At 48.6% G+C, this 21,996-nt stretch overlaps 1 protein-coding gene across 3 annotated transcripts in view; it reads left to right on the top strand.

Annotated features, from left to right (window-relative positions):
• The window catches only part of LOC142575673 (uncharacterized), a 46,519-nt gene that overhangs the window by 11,073 nt on the left and 13,450 nt on the right, over nt 1-21,996 (top strand). For all 3 annotated transcript variants that reach the window (XM_075685208.1, XM_075685209.1, XM_075685207.1), the window contains exons 6-13: nt 1,080-1,354; nt 3,208-3,449; nt 9,862-10,064; nt 10,361-10,561; nt 11,989-12,250; nt 13,831-14,015; nt 16,470-16,608; nt 19,816-20,094. In XM_075685208.1, coding sequence (XP_075541323.1) covers nt 1,080-1,354; nt 3,208-3,449; nt 9,862-10,064; nt 10,361-10,561; nt 11,989-12,250; nt 13,831-14,015; nt 16,470-16,608; nt 19,816-20,094 — 1,786 coding nt within the window. The remainder of the gene's footprint in view (nt 1-1,079; nt 1,355-3,207; nt 3,450-9,861; nt 10,065-10,360; nt 10,562-11,988; nt 12,251-13,830; nt 14,016-16,469; nt 16,609-19,815; nt 20,095-21,996) is intronic.

The following is a 21,996-nucleotide window of genomic DNA, read 5'->3' as shown; positions in this document are numbered from 1 at the left end:
TCTGGCTTAATATGCTTATCAATTTCATAGGTATGCCATCAGGTCCTGTTGCTGTTCCCACGGGGACCTTGTGTTCCTTACTTGTCATCCCTCTGTACTCCTCCTCTAATTCTGTCCTGCTGTTGTCATTGTTCTCCATTTCGCTACCCACTGGCTCTGCAAATGCTGCCTCTATTGTTAACCTAATATATTCCTGAGCTTCCTCTCCCTCTACCTTTGTGCCTTCTGGTGTGGTCAGTGAGTGCTGAACCACCTCTGTCTTCTTACTCTATTGCCTTATGTGTTCCCTTTTGCAATCTTGTGATGACAGTGGCTATGGCTGTGGCTCTGACAGTAGTCTGTTGAATGCTGTGAACATGGTTTTGATTTCATATCCAATTGCAACGTGCTGCCAGTTTTTGCACCCACGTTATTGTGGTAAAATTGCAAGTTAAAATTAGGTAGATATGCCAATCCTTTATTGTGCACTGCCGCTATCATTTAAACTCAGGCAAGGACATTTTTGATGCGAGATAGCATGTATTGGACACATTCACTGGCCCCTAGCACTGCTAATATCGGCACTGCAGCCATTGGGTTCAGGATTGCAGTCACCATTTTGTAAGGCGCCCATGAACCGACCAGTACTGTTTAATTGCTCGTTGAGGGCCAATGTCAGGATCAAAATAAGAAGCCTTGGCCCACGGAAACGTACGAGTGCCAGCTGGGGCCTTTGGTCAGAATAAAAGTAAAATAAATGCCAAATCAGCCAGAGTGCCGAAATTAAATGGACACTGCTAAGCTGGTTGTAATGCGAACTTTGGGCCTTTGTACCTGACTGGTCATGGTAAGTTTGAAGTTTACCTCCGGTTGGGTTTGTAAACATCATGCACTTATAGACCTCCCAGAACCGAACAATGCTAAAAAGGAAGGCATGCCATTCAACTGAGTTCTTGAAAATTTTAACACAAATTAATGTTTAATTAGTGATTTTATTGGCATACCCTTGAGAAGGAACTAGTACCACAAGTCTCTCTTATTTTTCTTCTTTCTTCCTCTTTTCCTGATGGACTACCATGACGTTTGGCCGCTCTTTTCAGAATGGCTGGGATGCCAATGAGATGTTCAAGACGAATGCTGAGAAGTATGGGGTGACAACCTCCTACGACAGCGCGCTCTCAAGCTACACGGTGAAGTTGGAGCCGAAGAACACGGATGAGTACAAGCTGCAGGAGGCCAAGGCGTCCAAGATTGCCCAGGAGATAGAGAGCAACCCCGTGTTCAAGAAGCGCATAGAGGTGGAGAACGGCGACGAGGAGGACAAGTTCAGTGCGGTGGTGCGACCCTCTGGCGACAACGCACCACAGGGGACCAGGCAAGCTCACTTTCCTGGCGGGCTGGTCCGGCTTTTATCTTGTTGGCCATACACCAACCTTGTTCGAGAACTGCGGCTTGGGCTGGTTCGTTTGGGAAACGAAACTATAGCAGCGTGAAAAAGCAGGACACAGTAAGGGGGCACACGTGCGGTACTGGTTCCCTTGCTTCGTCCTGTGTTTTCACAATGTCGTAGTTTTGTTGCCAGCCTTGTGCCCTTGTCAGATTGGCAAGTTTAGTGTCACCTTCAGAAAGGGCACGTCACTGGTAGTGTCATGTGCAATCTGTCACACGTAAAGGTTCCGTGACAGTCGTCATGGAATGCACTCGCCAACCAATGCCTTCATCAAGCTCACTTATTTGCATCAGAATGTGTAGCATCAGAGCTTTGGTAGCAGTGCTTCAAAAATAAGATAGTGCACTGTGCAGGGTTGGACCGCTTGTGTGTAGTGTGTGTAGGATTTTGGCCCTCGTTAGTTTAACCCAGTGGTTGAAACTAAATAACTGGTGCCCTCTACTTCGGCATCCCCATAGCCATGCTGTGGCTTTGGGACGTAAAATAAGTGCAGTTGTTTATTACTGCCTGAATGGGTATCAGTATTTAATGGTAAACATGAAATCAGAAACTGAAGTGGGTGTTGCAGTTTAGTCACAAAATGAGTTTCTTGCCCTCTGGGAGCCATTGCTGGAGGGAGCCTTTTCTATCCGTTGGCTATGTCCGGCAGGCAGTTGAATAATGTACCGTATTTACTCGAATCTAATGCGCACTTTTTTCCAATAAAACAGGTCCAAAAATTGCATGTGCATTAGGATCAAGTAGGGCCCTAAATCTGCGTTGCCATATCGCCATTGGCATTTCAACATGGCCACCTCGCACACGCTTAGAGCCTAGCTGCCGTAGCTTCCTCCATGTGCTGTAGTATGCGCGCTTAGGTTAGTGCACCGTCCGTCTTCCCGTTTTCTGCGTTCGCTCTATCAGCATGGAAGTGCCGACTGCAAAGACATGCCGAGTTCATCGCGATGCTGCAATTAAAGGAAAGTGACCACATGTGCGAAGGCAGACGGAAATGGGGCCGCTTCACTGGCATTCGGAGTACGCGAAACTTGCGCGCAGCACTGGTGCAAACAGGAGAAGCTTTCTACTCCAGCGGCTGCGCAGTCCCTATATTGAAAGCAATCTGCGATGGAGACAGTCTCTACGCATCTAGCCGTACTGCATTGTGTTCTCGTCGCTTAGTGAGTGTTGAAGTGAGAGGCTGCACAAGTCAATTCACTCGCTCCTGTTACCGCACTTCCCCACTACTAGAGTCTTGATAGAGCTTCTGCGGTCATTGCATGAGACGTGTTCATGTTTGCTTGTGCTGTGTGACACCATGCTTGTTCATTTAGTTAGTAAGCGAATGTTTAAAAGTTTGTATGGTCAATAAAACTACTATCCTTACTTTTCGCATCGCTGTCTACTAATTTGCTATTGTAATCGATGCTTCACCTTTTGGGCATTTATCACAACTTTAGTGTATTGGCAGTAAACATATTTTTTTTCCAAATGAGAGAAAGTTGTATTCCTGTATGAAAGAAAGAGATGTGCGGTACCGTAAAGGACTTTTCTTTTTTTTAGGTCGCAAAAAATGGGTGCGCGTTACAGTCAAGGGTGATTTTTTCCCCCCACTTTTTTTTTTGGGTCACGGAAAACAGGTGCGCGTTACAATCGAGGACTCGTTATAATCGAGTAAGTACGGTACTGGGTATTGGCAATGAACGTGCCAAGATATAAGATTGGGTTACAGGATGCCACTATTTGCCATAGCAAAGTGCAGACAGGTTTTTTTAATGCACATGTGGTGCGTGTTGCAGGTATGTACGGCGGAAGCCCCTGGGCGGTTCCAAGCCCCTTCGTGGCACACCACCTCCGGCAGCGGCGGCGGCTGCGGGCGGCCTGCCCCGCGGGGGCTTGCCTGGCTTTAAGGGTGGCCTGGGTAGCCCTTCCTCGCCCTCTGCACCGCCACCCCCCAAGCCGCACCATCCACCCAGGCATGGTCCACCCCACTCGGCCGCTGCCTTCCCCGAGCTTGATGCTTCCCCTCGGCTCAATGGGGGTGAGTGGGTGTTGTGGGCTCCCTTGTTCGTGCGTTGGGTCCTCCTCTTAGTGGCCAGTAGTTGGTGACAGGTGAAAAATCGTGGAGAAGCTCTTCCCTAAAAAGCGGACTGTGCCCACTCTTTCTGCCTCCACACTCCCAGAAAATGGTTCCCCCGCCGTATCACACAGGCACAAGGAGAAGGTGCTACAATGTTTAAACAACAACAAGCATGCCGTGTTCACATGCATGAACTCTATAGGTGAGTGCCGGTACAAAGAGCACAGCTTTCTGTGCAAACACATGCACTGTATTACAGGAGAACTCTGAAAAATGATTAGCGTAGAGACATTCAGTATTAATCGATCTGGTGGCAGCATCTGAGTGAAGTGTAGAGGTATTGAGTATTATGAAGTAAGAAAAGTGACGGTTGGACAAGTATATTGTTACAGTCGACTCCCGATAATTCGAAGCCGCTTAATTGGAATTTTCGTTTAATTAGAAGTGAAGTGCTGGTCCCGTCAGTTTTGCATGTACCGTATTTACACGATTGTAAGTCGACTCGAATGTAAGTCGACCCCCCCATATCGCTTGACCGGGGAAAAAAAAAAAAAAATAGAGCATACCCGAGGGCGCATTCGATAACGAAAATTTATTAGTAGCTGACATGGTCACTCGACTACTCGTCTTCACTAGTGCTGCCATCGTCATCGTTGCTGCGGTCCCACAGCGCGTCGTGGTCCAGCGAAATTTCAAATTTGGCAAACGACCGCACCAGGACATCTTGCAGAACAGCAGCCCACGCCAAATGCACCCAACCACACGCAGCCATCACGGAGGCTCTTTTGACAGGTCCGGTTGGCGTAATTTCGCAGTCTTCTGCCGCCAGCCACTCGTTGTACTCACGGCGGAGCAGAACCTTTAAATTAAGGCGAAGGTCCGGGCTTGTTTCATGACCACGTCGCACTTCAATGGCAGGGACCGATCACGCATTTCAGCGACGTACGCCGCAAGCTTAGCCTACAGCTCCGGAAAGCGTCCAGACTTCGGCACGTGGGAAATTTGTCACTTGCCGTCACAGGGTGAAAATTTCGCTTCGCTGCAGTCGCCACTCTCGCACCACCCATTTAGAAACATCGAAATTGCGGCCCGCTGCGCAGTGATTTGTTTCTTCGGCGTAAAGGATGGCAGCCCCCTTGAACGCTGCTGTGAACGAGTGCCGAACAATTAGTGGGCCTGCAGCACTCATGACGACTGGGGAAGCATAGAAGTAGCACGTAGCCGGCAGTCAAGTGGAACGCGTCAAAAAGTTGGTCAAACCAATTCCAATGCCTTTAAACAGAGAAAGAGAAACCCGCGAGCGGCGTCTGCTCTTCTATGAACTACCGATACCCTCCGCAAGCGCCGCCGTTCTGAGGGTGCCGCCGCAAATGGAAACAGCGGCGCTTCCATCAACTATCGACACCCCCCCCCCCCCCCCCCATAAGTGTTGCATGCACTGTAAGACTCTCAAAATGTTGAAAAACCCTTCCGAAAAGCGAACAAACACGCGGGATAGCAAAAAGATATGGGTAGGGCCATAAAGCAAACATAAAATTGTAACTACGTTGTAGCTCTTGTTTGTATCGCTTCTTTTGGCGCGGCCATGTTTTGGTTTCGATTGTAAGTCGACCCCCCAACTTCAGACTTTCAAATTTTAAAAAAGGGGTCGACTTACAATCGTGTAAATACGGTAATCCTATAGAAGAAATCGCTCGATAATTCGAAGTCCTCATCCAGTAATATTGTTTAATTGGAAGTTACTTTTCAGCCGGGATCCTCGAGGTGACCGTCATTCTTTGGTAGAATGTGCAATTTTTCAAGTGTTGCAACAGCTCCGTGCTCCGCGTTGGTGTCATCGCCACAGCAGCCGCCCGCAACGCCATCGTTCTTGGAGCGGCGCGATTATTCATTGCTACGGCTGCCGTGGCCTCCGTGATCAACTCCGGCGGGAGGCGAAGCGGCTCCCGCCAGAGGCCACGCGCGGCTGCCACGCGTGGCCGGAGCTGATCGCGGAGGCCACGCGGGTGCCATAGGTGCACGCAGCGCTGCATACTGGCAGTGGCGAGATTGTGCGAGATTAGTCTTGCAGCGTGCGCAGCGTATGTCGAGGCTTTATTCTATGTCGAGGCGTGTGTTGGTCGAGCGCCTTTGTGCGGGAAGCTCGTAGGCTAGGTTGTTCCACGAGTGATTCGGAATTGACTGCAACCTAGTCGTGCAGTTTATAACCATGGCAAACCGTGGCTCTTATCGCACGCTTGACCTGGCAACGAAAGTCGAGGTTTTGAAGGAAGTTGAGAAGGGAGGTGCCGCCGAACAAGACATAGCGCGGAAGTACGGGATCAAGCCGAACCAGTGCCTCCTTTACTAGATGCCCACCGCGTTGCTCGCTTTCCCATTGTAGCGGCGGTTACCTTAGTTGAAGTTAGTTCAGCATAAATTCCGTGAGGCGGCCCTCGTTGCCTTTTCAACTTCCGGCGGATGTGGCAGCGGCGGCTGAATGCATCCGCCGGCGCATTATATGCGCGGGCGTCTGTTAGCGGGCCTCCGAGACTGTGAGAGATGCCACATTAATCTCAGAGGCCGCAGCCCGTCATTGCAAGTTGCAGGCGTTCGCCATGAGAGGCGCTCGTTGCCTTTTCGCGGAGGAGAGAAAAGGGAGAGGGGCCGGAACCGAGCTACCGGACAACGCGGCAGGCATCTAGTAAAGGAGGCATTGGCCGAACACGCTCTCTAACTACATCAAGAACAAGCGCACAATAATGGATGCATTTGAGAATGACAAATTCAAGACTTCTCGGAAGCGAATGCGCACCGGCGCTTACCCAGAGTTGGAGAAGGCTCTGCTGGTTTGGATTAGGGAGGCCAGTAGCAACAAACTTCCTCTCAGAGGAGACATCGTTGCCATGAAAGCCCGAACGCTTGCAGCAATGTTGGGGATCGATGACTTCGTTTTGTCAGATGGATGGCTGACGCGCTTTAAAGATCGCCATGACCTGGTTTTCAAGAGCGTGTTTGGTGAAAAGGCGTCCGTTAACCAGGAAACATGCGCCACGTGGAAGGACGGAAAGCTGCGTGAATATCGCCGAATACAGACGGGAAGACATCTTCAATGCAGATGAGACTGCACTCTTCTATCGGCTTCTACCAGAGAAGACCCTGACATTCAAGGACGATGACTGTGCTGGGGGCAAACGCAGCAAGGAGAGAGTGTCTGTGCTGATCGCGGCAAACGTGACTGGCACGGAACGATGTCGGTTACTTGTGATCGGGAAAGCCGCGAAGCCGAGATGTTTTAAAGGCGTGAAGACGCTGCCTGTGAACTATGAGGCGAACAAAAAAAGCGTGGATGACGGCCGAAATCTTCAAGAGCTGGATAAGCAAATTGGACCGCAAGTTTGCTGCTTCGAACCGCAAGGTGTTATTCCTTGTCTATCACTGCAGTGCTCACGTGAATGTGCCAGCCTTGAGTGCAATACGCCTCGCATTTTTGCCTGCAAACACAACGGCTGTTTTGCAGCCAATGGACCAAGGCATCATCAAGAATGTTAAAGTCCTGTACAGGCGGCACCTCCTCGAGCGCATGATTTTGTGTATGGATAGCTCCACAAAGTACGAGGTGAGCCTGCTTAGTGCCATCCACATGTTGGCGCAAGCATGGGATCGTGTGAAGCAAGAAACAATCGCAAACTGCTTCAGGGCTTGCAGTTTTGTGGCAGCTTCTTCGGAGGATGCCTCTGAAATTTCAGCGGAGGAAGCGTCAACAAGCGAGCTTGACGGCACTGATTTTGGCTATACTCTCGGGGACGTCAATTTTGACGATTACGTCGCCTTAGACAAGGTGGTCGAAACGTGCGGTGCGCTGACGGATAGCGAAATTGTAGAGATTATTCGGCCCCAGGAAGCGACCCAGGAAAGCGACAATGACGTTGAAGGCGAGCCGCAACCTAAGGCTGCCGATTTAGCTGCGGGCCTTGCTCTTGTGGAGTGCTTCTTTGCCGCTGAAGGTAACGCGGAAGAAGCGTTCCGCCACATCTACAGCCTGCAGAACTTGCTTTCAGCAGCGCGATTCGGCAAGAAGAAGCAAAGCAAGATGACCGACTATTTTTCTTAGAGAAAATACTCTATTTCGCCACAAATGAAGTGCTGTTTTTTGTGTTTTGTGCTTAATTGGAAGTTCGTTTAATTCGAAGTTTTTTGCGGTCCCCGTGAACTTCGTATTATCGGGAGTCGACTGTAGTGCATTTCCCTTTGAGGGGCTCCTTCTGCTGCTTTCTTGACTTGTCACTGGCTGTAGTTCATTTTCTCACACTATGTTTCTGCACCAGCCAGGAACATGCTCGAGCAATCACTTTATCTGCCTATGTAAATGGGCTCGGTGAAGTTATGTGCATTCGAGCATTTTTTGCTGCTCTTGACAAATTGAAAACCTCCGAAGCAAAATTTCATATCAGAACCAGAGTGCCAAACCTCTTGAACTCTGTGAAATTGCTAGCACTTTGTGGTTGTACCAGCCGTTACATCTGCACACCCCACTGCATTATACAGTCGAATCTCGATAATTTGAATTCGAAGGGGCCCGAAAATCCGTTCGAATTAAGAGGACTTGTTCTTGAAGTATTCGTGCACCATAGCACGATGCACAAACTGTGCGAGTTGTGAAATACCGTGGTGCACAAGCACACAGCGAGCGAGGACCACGAAACTGCCCACACTGGCAAATGCTCGCTTGCCGATAATGGCAGAGAAGGAAACTTGAAAGAGCAAGCTGGCGGCGCCGACGCAGAGGTGGGAACGTGCAGAGGCCGTCGAAAGTGGAGGAGTTACGAAGGAGTTGAGAGGGAGGGCAAGGGGAGGCTAGTTGTGTGAAAGGGCTGGAGGGAAGCGGATTTGCTCTCCTGCCAGCTTGATGGATGGTGCTAATTACCTCTGCCACCGAAGCAGCTGAGTTGTCGAGGCTGGACTAGGCCTCCGCCGCTGCTTCCCTTTGCATGCTTTTTCTTTCGTTTGCTGACAGATCAGCGCTATGTTTACGTTCTTCGTCCCGTGTTCTTAACGTGAGTAATGTCTTATCAAGATGACGAAGCCATTTCCACCGATCATGATCATGTTAATGTGATCGCTTCTGTTGTATCGCCGCATTGAAAAGATGAAGAGATTGAGGTACTGGGTGTCGCCTTCGCGTCCTTATATTCAGGGTCTGTCTTGTCATACAGAATTGAATTATGGCGCACTGTCTCCAACCTTTTTTTTTGCGACGTCTCAATTAAGACTCTCCACTGTAAAAAAAAAAAAAAAGACCAAAGCAAGTGTGAGCAAGCGCTGACGCAAGCAGACATTAGTGCGAAACAAGCGGCCCGGTTGAACCAGGTGCGAGTACGAATAGAGTTGTTGGGCGGGCCCACTTGACACCAGTTTCCAGGGCATACTTCACTGTAGGGGCAACTCTTACTAGTCTCCTCTGCTCGCGGCTTGCTTGCCACTGCAGCGAGCCGCAAAAAATTGGCCCAGGACCGATCCCTCCCATGTTAAACATTTTGCCACTAATGCAGCTGGGACATTACAGTGCGACGCAGAAACGATGACCTTGCCGTTTGAGGGAGGGTGAAATTTCCACTACAATTTTTTAATGCGCGGCTTTGAAAGGTCTCTCCTAAGCTTTTCCTCTATGGTGGGATAAGAGCATTGCTGGTCGGAGGTGCCGCCACATGATTTGGCATGCTGCTGAGAACATTGTCGGAACATAGTATGTACAAATTAACCGTCTCAAATGCTTGCACGTTTGAATTACTGGGCGTTTTTGGCCATTGGAATACACCCAACTTCGACGGGACCACAGCATCAGTTCGAAAAAACCAGAAGTTCGAATTAAGCGTGTTAGAATTAACGAGATTCGACTGTAGTTGTGTGATCAGGTAGGCACAAAATGGTAGGTCTCTCCACTACAGTGTCTCCACCGCACTAGTGTCAATGGAAGCTGCAAGTATGGCGGTTCAGCCAGCGCAAGAATGATTGGGGCAGTACATGGATTTGCCTAAACTTCGTCCTTTTGGCTTCAGTGGGCTTTGTGACTTTGCAAGTTTGCAAATATCAACAAAATGTTGCAGGGTTAAGGTAACAATTTGCAATGATTATGCATATGGGCAGAGACTAATTGCCTTGCTCTTGGTTTGGGAAACTGTGTGGGCTTGAAAATTTGGAAAGTTAAAGTGTAAGAAATAAATTTGCGAACATGTTCTGAAGCTACAAGAAAGAATATCAAATGCATTCACTATCCATTATTCCTGTGGTAAAAGAATGATAGCAGCACCAGAGCTCCCTGTAGTAATCTTTATAGGAGGCTCTCTGCAGCCTTTTGGTGAGGACTCCTTGAGCTTGCCTGTCTCGTTCGCAGCCCCCAAGCTGGAGAAGGAAGGCCCACTGAGCCCTGGCCTGTGCGAGGTGCCCGGGCCTGAGGAGGTTCCCGTGGTGGCCTCTGCCGATGAGCCACCCTCTGTGGACAAGGGGCCCGCAGACCGCAAGGGGCCACCACCTCCGCTCCAGAAAGGCCGCGTGCAGGAGATCGAGGAGTTCAAAAAGTTCAGCACCAGCATCAAGGTGGGTTGGACGGGCTACGATTACAGTCGTGATTTTTTTTAACGGAGGAGATTGCCTCGCGAGTAATCGGGCTGTCGCAGCACATCGGTGTGTCTCCCTTCTCACGGTCAGGGTTTACACCGATTTTCACAATGCAACCATGCCAATTTGCCCAGCTAACCATCCTTTGGGATGAGGGTTCTCAGCTGAACCATGATAGGGGTTTAAAATCTATGTTGCCCGGGCTAATAGCATTTATGGTCACAGGAGTATGGGTGAGGTGTGCCGGCTTCATCCTGCTGGTGCCTCGTGTGCAGCTCGACGATGGCAAGGAGTCCAAGGAAGCTACCGGCGCTGGTGCTGCCGCCGCAACGGAAGAGGAGATGGAGAAGGAGCGCAAGGAGATGGAAGAAGCTGCCACTGCCAAGGAGGAGACGGACCGCCTGGTCAAGAAGTCCACCCTCAACCCGAATGCCAAGGAGTTTGTGCTCAACCCAAATGCAAAGGCCTTTACCCCGGTGAGCACCCTTGCCTTTGTGGCTGGATTAGAGGGAGTGTTGTGGGCTTTGAGATTGTGAGTGTGTTACCTGCCACCACAGTTCCCTACAAAAATTACAAGAAGAAACTCTGGTGCTGCGACCATTCAGTGAGTATGGAAATGCTGTGTAGTACATTGATTTGTCTGATCTTTATGCCCGTGGCTTGAAATGTTCTTGTGATGTTATTCATGATGCTTTGTTTAGGTTTCCAAATAATATAAATGCATGAAGGCTGTAAGTCTCAGTGCACATGACTAATCATTGCGGATCATTGCATTTATATATCACTATAGTATTTCATTGAAGGTTGTCAATTTGAGAAGTGCCGAAGTCATTTGAACCCAGAAGGACGGTAAATCCATCTGCTACTACAGTGTAAAACCTCGTTAATTCGACCCTCGTTCATTTGGAAAATCAGATAATTTGGACTCGTCCTTTGGTCCCTCCATGCGTGTGCATTATTTAATGCAGTGAAACTCTTTGTTAATTCGAACTTATTTGGCTGCATATCGGTTGATTCGGACGAATTTCAGAGCTTGGCATGCGCCGGAGTGCTGCAAATGTGTGATGCAAAAGAGCAAAAATGGCGTTAGCGTCCACTGAAACTAAGCGGTGAAATCCACATCGCCGTGGTCATCAGTGGAAATCGTACATGAATGATAGCAACGGCAGAAAGTTTTGTGTCTGTGCCTCTAAGGTCTTAATTCTTGCATTTACCATTCCGCGTAGTACTGTGTTGGTCATGTGCCTTCGTGACTGCGTAGTTGTCATACGTGATTGCGTCGACAGTGGCTGCAGTTTTGTCTGCAGGGGTTGCAGCAAACAGTAGTTCCGTTTAGACAAGCTTTCGAGGATAAGAGCACCGGCTACATCGCGACATACGGCAACCAGCTCGCTGGTGAAAAGAAGAATCGGAATGCTCACATTGTAGTAAAATGTCTGTCTCGGGTAAAGACGTTCACTGCGGCTGCACTGTAAATGCAATCACAAGGCCTTCACCGTTGCGAGCACTAATCAGTCACAAGATAAGAATTGCAGCTTCCGCACTGCTTTTGTGCAAAATAGACGGGACTTGCCCATTTTGTCCGTAAGTAAAAGTGTGTTGCCGTAGTAAGCATTTGGGTTCATTGCTTTCTTGATACCCTGAATAATTCAGACGTTTTTCTTGGTCCCACGAAATCTGAATTAACAAGGCTTTACTGTACACCTATCACCTATTTACTGTACACCTATTATTTCAACGCTAGCTGAACTGCCATACTTGCAGTGGCCATAGCCACCAGTGCTAGATTTTACTCTAGCACGTTTTGTAGGAAACTGTGTGCCCACCACTGCATTGAGGGCCATCTGTAGTACTGAGTAGCTTGTGGGTGTGGGTTCCTGACGAGCGCTTGCATGACTCTCAGCGCACCCTGCTGCCCCTGACGAGTCCGCCCAACGGCGCCGGTGGCAGCGGCGGCGCAGCGGCCACGACACCCACTGGGGGTGTGCGACTCAGCTCGAGCCCCCTCGTGGGTCCCCCTGCTGCTGGGGTCGGCCAGGCGCCTCCGCAGCAGCTGATGCCCGCCGGGCAGCACATCATTACCATGACACCCCAGTACCTGATGCCTGCCACCCCCGTCAGTGTGGCACAGTTTGCACCCGGACAGGGACCACGCTTCCGCAAGGGTGAGTCCAGGCATGGTGTCGGTTGGCAAGAGTGGCAAGGCTGTTCTCTTTTCCGCGCTGGATGCATGAAGTTCTGTGAGACGGCTGAATGTAGAGTGCGTGGTATCGGGCCGCGGCAAGTCCAATTGCTGTACTGTGCTGTTTGGCCGATCACTGTTGCAACAACTTCTGTAGCGATGCTGGCCAAGAAGCCACGAACAGCTGTTTGTATTTCTTTTGGTGGGCAGTTTGTGAGCCTGAACGTGGTACAGTTAAACCTTAATATAAGAAACTTAAATATAACGAAATTCTCTATATAAAGAAGTACAGACGACTGACAATTCGGACTCCACATGAAACGTAAATAAGTCCTAACTATTGAATGTTTGAAGAAACGGATGTATCCAAAAAAAAGGAGCATTTTATTTATGTTTTAAGGCTGCCGTGCAAGGAATAAGTGATCGATTCTTTGCTGCACGCACTTCCGCTTACATGCAACCAAGCACGTCAGCCAGTTTTGGGCTGTGGCTGTATGCCGATGCAAGGTAAGGCGGTCAAGGGCGAGTGGGGCAGGGTGGCACGTGTTTTCTTTTCTAGCACAGCTGTGGCCACGCATGGCTGTCAGCGTGCCCTTTTTAAGAGGTTATCTTCTGAATGTGCAAAGAACGAGTGTGCCGAGATGGCGTGGAATCATGCACTCTGTCTTCCCCAAGTTTAGTACTGGAGGTTGTATAAGCCTAAGTTTCGGTGGTGCGTTGAAGCGAGATGCAGGCGCAGCCTTCACTTCCCGCCTCTTTACATGATAACGTGGTCCCACTGCGGGCGACACTCTCAGCCACTGTGGTTGAGTAGTCGCAATAGCGTGGCTTGCAGCGCTTCATACCGCCGATGTGAAGATGTCGACAACACGGCATAAAACTATCTTTCATCATCAACTCTCAAATTCAACAAAATGCGTTTTTCTGATTCAAATTTGCTTTTTCTGATTGCCCAATAATTTGAAAATTGTTGCAGCTCCTTCCACATAAAAACCGAAATCCATTGGCAACCGTCTGTATTTGCATAAAAAGTTGTTTCAGTATAACAAAATTTCTATATAGTGAAGCAAATTGCCGAATTTAACAATTTCATTATATCAAGGTTTACCACTAGTTTTTGGGAATCTGAAGCCGCATTGTTAGAATATAGAAGTGATAAGAGGACTGTGCTGAGCTTATACACCGACTATTCACTGCCAGCTTTACTAGAGTAATGGTCTTTTAGTGTTATTGATCCGATGAGTAGAGTACTTCGTGTGTGCTATCATTTTCCCCTTTGTGGAAAAAAAAAAGAACTTCCCGTGCTTGTTTACCAGCTTGCACCAGTTTGCACCAGACTACACCGCTGCAGCAGATTTGAGTCTTGCCAGGAGGTTGCACCATGTGCATGCGCAAGTGCTTACTGCTCTAACCGATACCTCACGAAGCAGGGCATGACTTATTGCACATAATGTTGTACCTCTGCTGATAGCAGAAAAGCATAATGTGCCTGGGAAGCTTAACAGGCAGATCCACTATTATTGGCTGCTGACGGAAGTGCCCTTTGTCTTTCGTGTTGCGCAGCCATGCCCCTTGTCCAAACGAGGCACGACCTTCCGGCGTCTATGCACGTGGCTGCTGCAACGGGCCAGCCGATCCTGGCCCCTGCTGGCCTGCCCAATGCCCCTCAACTGATGGTGCAATACACACCAGCGCAGGGCATGATGCACCCCTCTGGGCCACCACAGGCAACCGTGGCCTACCAGCAGGTTGGTCCTCGTGTGTCTTCCTCTTGGGATGCAGACGTCAAGCGGCGTTCACATCTCGGAGCACATTTTGATTTGAGCATGTGGGTAGCACGTTGAGCGATCGTACATCGCCCATTCCTGCTGCGCTCACTCGGTCCTCGGGAGTGACTCAACATACGGCCAAAAGCCTTATCACTGTGTGGATTTTCAGCGAGTAATGCCAAGCTCCTGATGGTGACGCACCTTAGATAACAACTTTGTTCAATCCGGCTGTTGTTCAACCTCGGGCAGAAAACTGGGAGAGGGCTTCACCCCAAGCCACTCAAGGCTTCGTTTGGAATTTGTACAGACAGCTCTTGTCATGTGTGAACCACAGGTGCAGATTTCATTTGCTGTACATCACATTTGGGACACCACTGCACCTGGAGGTCTGGCATTGGTCTGTCCCTTCTGAACGTGCTTTCAAAAGAAAGTGTGACGGGTTGAACTTCTTTTATCTCGTTCTTTGTTCCTGCTGTAAACCAACAAATTATGCTTGTGGCCTGTCATTCAGTGTTGGCTGAAGACATTTAGCCAGGAACTTTGTACTAAATACTGTAACTATTAAAAAAAAATGTTTTTTGGTATGTTGCTTGTGGGCAACATTCGTCAACAAAGGGTTAACTTTCTTCATTTGTTCTTGGAATAGCTGCCTCATCATCTGCGGTTGTGTCATGAAATGATTGCTGTTTCCAAGTCCCCGAGAGGGGAAAGACGGTAACAGTGTCAGTGATGCCCAGCTGAGAATCTTTGTGCTTTGCTATTTACAAATATGCTCGCACTAGTTAGCTTTTGCAACTTAAGGGGGCGACGTGGCTTTGAAATAAACTTCCTTATTCTTTAATTTTGATGAAAGTTCGCAGAAATGTTTAAAATGTGTCCCTGATGCTTCTATAGTAGCTTGAGTGATACCTTGAGGCATTTTATTGAGTTTTATTGAGCAGGATTTTTCTCCCTCAAGCTTTCTGGAGGGCCTAGGGAGATTAAAAAACGTGATGGAAGGCTCGTTGAGTATTGACTGCGTAGCTAAATGCATGTTTAAGGTCATGGCAGTCTTGCTTTCTTTTCTTTTCTTCTTTTTTTTTCACAGCACAAGTTTCTTGGAGTGTCAATTTTTTCATTTACCTTCGCCTCAAGTATACTTTCAGCGTAAATCAATAGCCACATCGCAGATTTATAAAATGTCAAGATAAAAAAATGACTGTCACAACCTGCACTGTAGCCGAAGGAAAGTGACAAGAAGAGCCAAGGTAGGCTAAACGGTAACAAAGAAATGAGCTCCAGAAACTGAGCAGAAAGGCAAAAAAGCATTTTTGAGATAATTGCTCCAAGTTTTCCCTTCTTTTCAGTTATATATTATAAAGCACCAAATTTGCAGTCATTGGTGCGTTTGATGTGCAGCTTCTTGGAGATGTAGCCTCTAGTCTGATGTTATAGACTAAAGTTTTTTTTCCCATCTTTTGCGGTGCAACAGCCGCATGCCCTCTTAACGTGTAGTGTGAAAGCGTCGTAAAATGGCATTTATTTTAATGTAAGATTTCGTCTGTTAGCAATGTCGCTGTTATTCATTGCAACAATTTCTAATATGCATGATTACGACATCCGTCACATCCAGATGAATATGCTGTCTTATTTTGGTATTGCATTCATGACAGCAGAGATTTTATTCACCTCATCTGTCCTTAGTGGCTGTGTTGACCAAACTGTTATATTTGTTCAACTCTACTCATTTCTCATCCATCATGCCAGGCACCTGATGGTGGTGATGTGGAAATGTGCAAGCTATAGGTAAAGGTTTGAAAAGAATATTTGTGAAGGGGCACTCACCATGGTGAGGGGGCTTGTCACAGTTGCTTAAGTGACTTGGCCCGTTATTATTCCGTCACACATTATGCGCAGAGTTGCGCTACTCAGTGATTGGCTCATGACACTGGCGTGCGCAGTAACAACATAACAATGTCATTAAGCCCCCACCTCGGCCATTCGCGCCACGTCACTTCGCTCCCCTTGGCAGGAATCCTCAGGCATGGTGGTGAAGTATAGGACAAAAGAACATGTACTGTAGAAGTCAAACCAGGAAAATGTAATGCCACAATGTTTAAAAAAACACACACAATTTGAACTTGCAACCCCACAATCACGACCGCAACGCCACGAAACAAGATATAAAAAGTTTCTATTACGCATCTTTCGTATCGGCTGCAATTGACCTGTCACTGTGGTATTGCAACTGTAGTGACAGGCCCCTCACCATAGTCACTTCCTTACGAAATACGGCCTCTTGGTTTGTCCTTCACGTTTCAGTTTGTGCTGATGGGGGGAATCAGTTACATTGTGTATGACTGCTTGTGCATGTTGCGGTATTAACAATGGTGGCTCGTTGTTTTTTTTTTCTCTCTCTCTCTCTTTCTCTCTCACCCCCCTCTGCTGGAGCAGGCTCAGTGTTTCGGACCCCTGGCGCAGATGTACCCCATGATGGGCCATCGTGTCATGTCTCCCCAGCCCATGGGCATGGTGGCTGCCACCCACACAGCCTCCTACGGCGATGCAACGCATCTACCCACACAGGTCTACAGTGAGTGTCTTAACCTTCCTTTACTTTCCGCTTTTGCATTGGGGGCTGCTCATGTTGCCAGCCTGCGTTGTATCGTATTTACTTGAATCTCTAACGCGCAGCTTTTTTCCGATAAGACTGGTCCAGAAATTGCATGCATGTTAGAATTGAGTACAACCCCAAATCCTCGTTACCATGTCACCATCGGCATTCGAAAAATGGCCACCTCGTACGCTCTTCTAGCCTAGCTGCCGTAACTTCCTCCATGTGCATACCTCCATGTTGTACGTGTAACCAGGCGCTGCTGTCACCTAGTCTACCGCCTGTTTTCCCGTTTTCTGTGTTTATTCAATCAGCATGGAAGCGCCGACTGCGAAGACACGCTGAGTCCGCCATGATGCTGCATTTAAAAGGAAAGTTATCATGTGCGTGGAGACGGACGGAAATCAGGCCGCATCGCAGGCGTTCGGAGTTCCCGAAACGTGCGTGCGGTGCTGGTGCATACAGAAGGAGAATATTTTCACCAGCAAAGCAACAAGGAAGGGTTTCAGCAGAGCGAAGCAGGGCCGCTTCACCGAAATAGAAGAGTTGATTGCCGAATATGTGCAAGAGCAGCGAGTGGCACAGCGGCCTGCGACTCATCTGCTCAAAGAACAAGCGATGCAGTTAGCCCTACAGAAAGGGCTAATGCGGAGTGACTTCAAAGCGAGCAGGTGCTGGCTATCAAATTTTATGAAAAGAAAAGGCTTTTCTCTTCGAAGGCAGACAGGGATATGCCAAAAATTGTCCGGAGAATACGAAGAGAAATTGCACAATATTCAGCGGTACGCGTTGAAGTTGCGCCATAGAAACGGCTACCACTTCGGACAGATTGGAAATGCCGATCAGACGCCGCTCTACTTTGACATGGCTGCTACCACAACCGTTGAAAGGGGCGAAGCAAGTGCACGTTTTGTCTTTCGGCCACGAAAGAAACTAGAGTCACAGCAATGCTTTGTTGCACTTCGGATGGGCACAAGTTGCCGCCATATCTTATCTTCAGATGGAAGACGCTCCCGAAAGGAATCATGTTTCCTAGTGGCGTGATTGTGGGCACAAATGAAAAAGGTTGTATGACCACGGACTCAGTCACTGACTGGATTGATAATGTTTGCGGAAGAGACCCGGCGGCAACTTGGGTCTGCTTGGGATGCTTGTGCTCTATGCGTCCACCTTGACCAGTGCATCAAAGACAAGCTGGCTGCATGCAACAACGACCGTGTCGTGATACCCGGCAGCATGACATTGCAGCTCCAGCCGCTCATTGTTTGTTTGAACAAACCAGTGAAAGATAGAATTCGGGCGCTCTACACCCAATGGCTTGTCAGTGGCTGCCACGAATTCACGCCCGCCAATAAAATGAAGCTTGCCTTGCTGCAGAACTTTGCTGGATGGGTGAAAGATGCATGGTGCACGATCCCGCCTGCCATAGTCAACAAGGCCTTTAAAAAGTGTGGGACTTCGAATGCCATGTGCAGCACTGAAGATAAATTGCTTTGGTCTGTTCATAGCGATAAGGAGTTGTCTGATAGCGACGACGAGTGATATCTATTGCCCCACTCGATTCGTACCGGCGTAGTGAAAATCTTGGCGGCAAGGCACACCACTTCCATTTGTATTTTTATTAATCGCAACTTTAGTGTATTGGGAATAAATCAGTTTTTTTTTTTTCATATGAGAGAAAATAGTGCTTATATATGAAAGCACGAGGTGCACGGTATTGTACTCTATCTTTTTTTTCTTTTTTTTTTTTGGTCATGGAAAACGTTACAATTGAGGGCATGTTAAATTTGAGTAAATACGGTGCTTGCCGTGCCGCATTTCATTTCGTTGGGAGTGCAGCATTTTCTGCTGCCGTTGGTTGTACCCTGTACGCGAGACATGGCGGGAATGAACTACAGTGTGTGGACCCCCTTATGGTCGAGGAAGTCAAGACTGGGCCAAATATAGCCAAATGTTGCTATAGTGGGAGTTTTGCTGTAGAGAAAATCAGTCCAAGCAGTTGGTGCAGCATGATATTTATATCACTTGCGATGAAATTTTGCTTATGCTCTGGAAGTGTGAAACAACCATTTAAGGAGCGTTTCACCAAAATAATTTTTCTCATTGTATCGTTATTGGGGGAGGTTTATGGAAATAATGTTACCATGTCGCCAGGAGGTGAGAGTCACTGCCAAAGGAGACACACTCTCCTGCCTCCAGTGGTGTTCCCAAGCGGTGTTCCTTCTTAGCCTTCTCCCACACCAGAGCTGAGACACATACCACAGCATTGGGCCCCACCTACCTCTAACATTTCTCTCTCTCTCTTCTCCCCTCTCTCTCTTTTTTGCCTTGTGCCTTTTGAATTGGATTAATTATGGTGGTTTACGAAAGACGCACTGGGAAGGGGCACTCGCATGTGACAGTGACCCTCTGGCTGGGAGCAGGCTTCGTCGAGGAGAAAGGCACGCAGCGTTTGGTTTGAAATTTCAGCTGTTCTCGCGGGGTTGCACCGCCGTATTACTTCAGAGACGTGATCGTCAGTGCATCGTGTATATGCTATGCTTGTTTTTTGAGATGTCCAAAATTGGTGAGGGGCACTCACAGACAATGTTTATCCAGTTTTCACGTACTTCATCAGTTTTCTCAGTGTTTCTCTCTATGCAGCCTCAATTCCTCGATAGTGCCAACAAATTATCACGTTACCTAATAATGCGACCGGTTCAAAACGCTCGGCTTCGGGCATCAGAAAAGAGACTTGCCACGTCGTCGAAACCTGATGTGGCAGTCTTGTGGTGCCAGACACCACTGGCGCTTGCACACATACAATGACCGTGCTGTCAAAAGAGGAGTCCATGCAGCACTTCCGGGAATCGCTGGCGGAGGGGAGTGTGGGTGCAAGAGAAGCGCGCAGTTGGGCTAATAAATTGGCACCTTTTGATGACACGGTCGTTGCACCGAGCTGACTGGTGTAGCGCTCTCAAGTTGTCATACCACATGATCACCACCTCCAATTTTGGTGACGTGAAGAGTCTTTTGATGGTCGCGCTGCACTTTGCCTGTGTTGTGAACAAGTCCCATAAAAGGCGCTTTAATTATTGGTGGCGCTTTAGAGGAATTGAGGCTTTTATCATTAATCAGCCATCCCTGCCAGGTGCCCCTGCGGCAAGTTTGCAGGAAGCGTGATGCGCGCAACTTGTAACTGTGCAGTGCTGCAAGGCCAGGGTCACCAGGCCACCAGCACGGGGGCCGGTCCACACTCCAGCCCGCCAACGCCAGGGGCGAGCACGCCCGTGGGCGGGGCACAGGCAGGCACGCCACCAGTTGTCTACCATCAGCCACCGCCCCACTCAGCCGGCTCGGGCCCGCCTCCGCAACCCAATCTGGTGCTGGTGCCCCACTCGGGGGCTAACACTCCCCCCCACCTGATGCCACACAGTCCTATGGTGCCCCCACAGTTGGCTACCGCACACTTTGTGCACCACCAGGGTGAGTGTTGGCAGCCACCACCCCAGCAGGCGGCAAAACAGTGGTGCAGTCTGCAGAGGGGCTGGCCGCAGCTTTTCCTGCCTGTTCGTTGCCCAAGCACACCGTCTTCGTTTTCGTGACCGTGGCTGAGGAAATAAAATGATGTACAGTGTACAGAAGTTAATGATATTCAAGCGTTTGACTGAAAACCATCTGGTCAGATAGAATCACGATGGAAAGATTGGGTCACTCACCAAATCGAAAAGAAAAACTTGAGTTTGGGGTTCCCTGTGAAACCCTTGTTCTGAAATGTCGGGAGAAGCTTTTTTTGGCTTGGTCAGTGAGCCTATCTTTAAATCGGGCGGGGTTCTGCGCACAGCACAGTGCCACATAGTCGCAGACTATTTTTCGGGCGGCTGGCTGGATTCCTTGAACTTTCGTCACGGTACTGTCGTCTCATGTGCCCACACAGAAGGGTTACCAGAACTTTGGATACGTGCTTCGTGGCAAGTGTAGCTGCCGTGAACAAACTTGGCCTTTTGCTGCTTCCAAGCCTATTTGAAAAGCAACTGTTTGCTCGGTGCTGAACTGTAACCTTCAGTTGCAGTTGCTCTCAGTGCAACAGTCAAATGGTATGAAGACTAGTTGGTCTGAATTAATCTGGAGACTTCCACCGTGGCATCTCTCATAGCCTCGGTGTTGGTTTGAAATGTTAAATCCCGTCAGTCAATGAAAAAATCGTGCCACAAGTGCCGTAAACGGTTGATCTTGCTACATACTAGCCTTGGAGTCCAAACACGATGGACAAGAAGGCACGCATTTAGCGCCTAAACGAAGCCGGTTTTTGGGCATTTCAAATATTGATTTGTAAAGGCGAGTTGTTCCAGCTGATGCTGGCGCTTCACGGTCGATGCTCTCTACCTCTGAGCCAAATATGACACCTGCGTGCACGATTAGCATCTGCTTAAAAGTGGCGGCGTGCACAGCGTGCTTTCCGGTGAGTAAATTGGCCACCAAGATTGCATAATCCCTACGAGGTTTGTGGGCATGCTTATGGAGAGAACACTTCCATGTTTAAAAATAAAGACTCCTAGTCGAATGCAATCAACATGACTGAGATCGACTGCACTACACCATCAGTGTTTGTGGTGAGGTAACCGGAGAGTGATCACTATGGTGCAGCAGTGCGCAGTGCACCTTTTAAATCTGGGTTGGCCAAACACTAAACACTCGAATGTCAGGAAATTTCAAGTAGTAACTAGCACTGTGCTGAAATGCAAAAAAAGGCACTTCAGCTAGCTTCTTCTTGAAGCGCACTCTCTCTGCCCAAAGGAATCAGTCTTACTGTAGTCTCAGAAACGTGTTTTCGTAAAAAGGAGTCAGTTATTGTGGGTGAAAGCTATTAAAAGAACTAAAGGAAAGGATGGGACAGGTGTACACTTTAATCTTCTGATGAAGTTCTTGCAACCTTCCATTGTGAAAATGAGTCAGAAAGGCTCCGTAGCATAAAGTCACCTTGCAGGCAACCTACACTGGAAGTTCTGGCACTACCACTGGTGCTGCAGGGTTTGCACATCTCCTTGAAATCCTTGAGAGTCCTCGAATTTGGAAAAAGAGAATCAAGGGCCTTTACATCTCCTTGAAAGTAGATGCTCTCCTTGGAAATTGCGGTTGGGGGTCACCTTAAATTCCACATCTGGGCTATGCCATGGACGCTCTCTTTTGGGAAGCGATCCTAGATACCTTCTTTTTAGCGATGCTGCGTGGCGTTTCTACAGCCACCGATGGCAGGCTTGTTTAAATTACCATTGTTGTCGTGGGGCTATGCAAAGCTCCGATCAAGCGACCATAATGTACCTCAATTTATTTTGCTAGTTGGTTTGCACTGCACCCATCACAGCTCCATTTTCGAGCCTTAGGTTT

The sequence above is a fragment of the Dermacentor variabilis genome, chromosome 3, assembly GCF_050947875.1.
Source record: "Dermacentor variabilis isolate Ectoservices chromosome 3, ASM5094787v1, whole genome shotgun sequence".
NCBI lineage: Eukaryota > Metazoa > Arthropoda > Arachnida > Ixodida > Ixodidae > Dermacentor > Dermacentor variabilis.
Note: the sequence above shows the minus strand (reverse complement) of the source record. Positions and strands in the feature narration are given on the sequence as shown.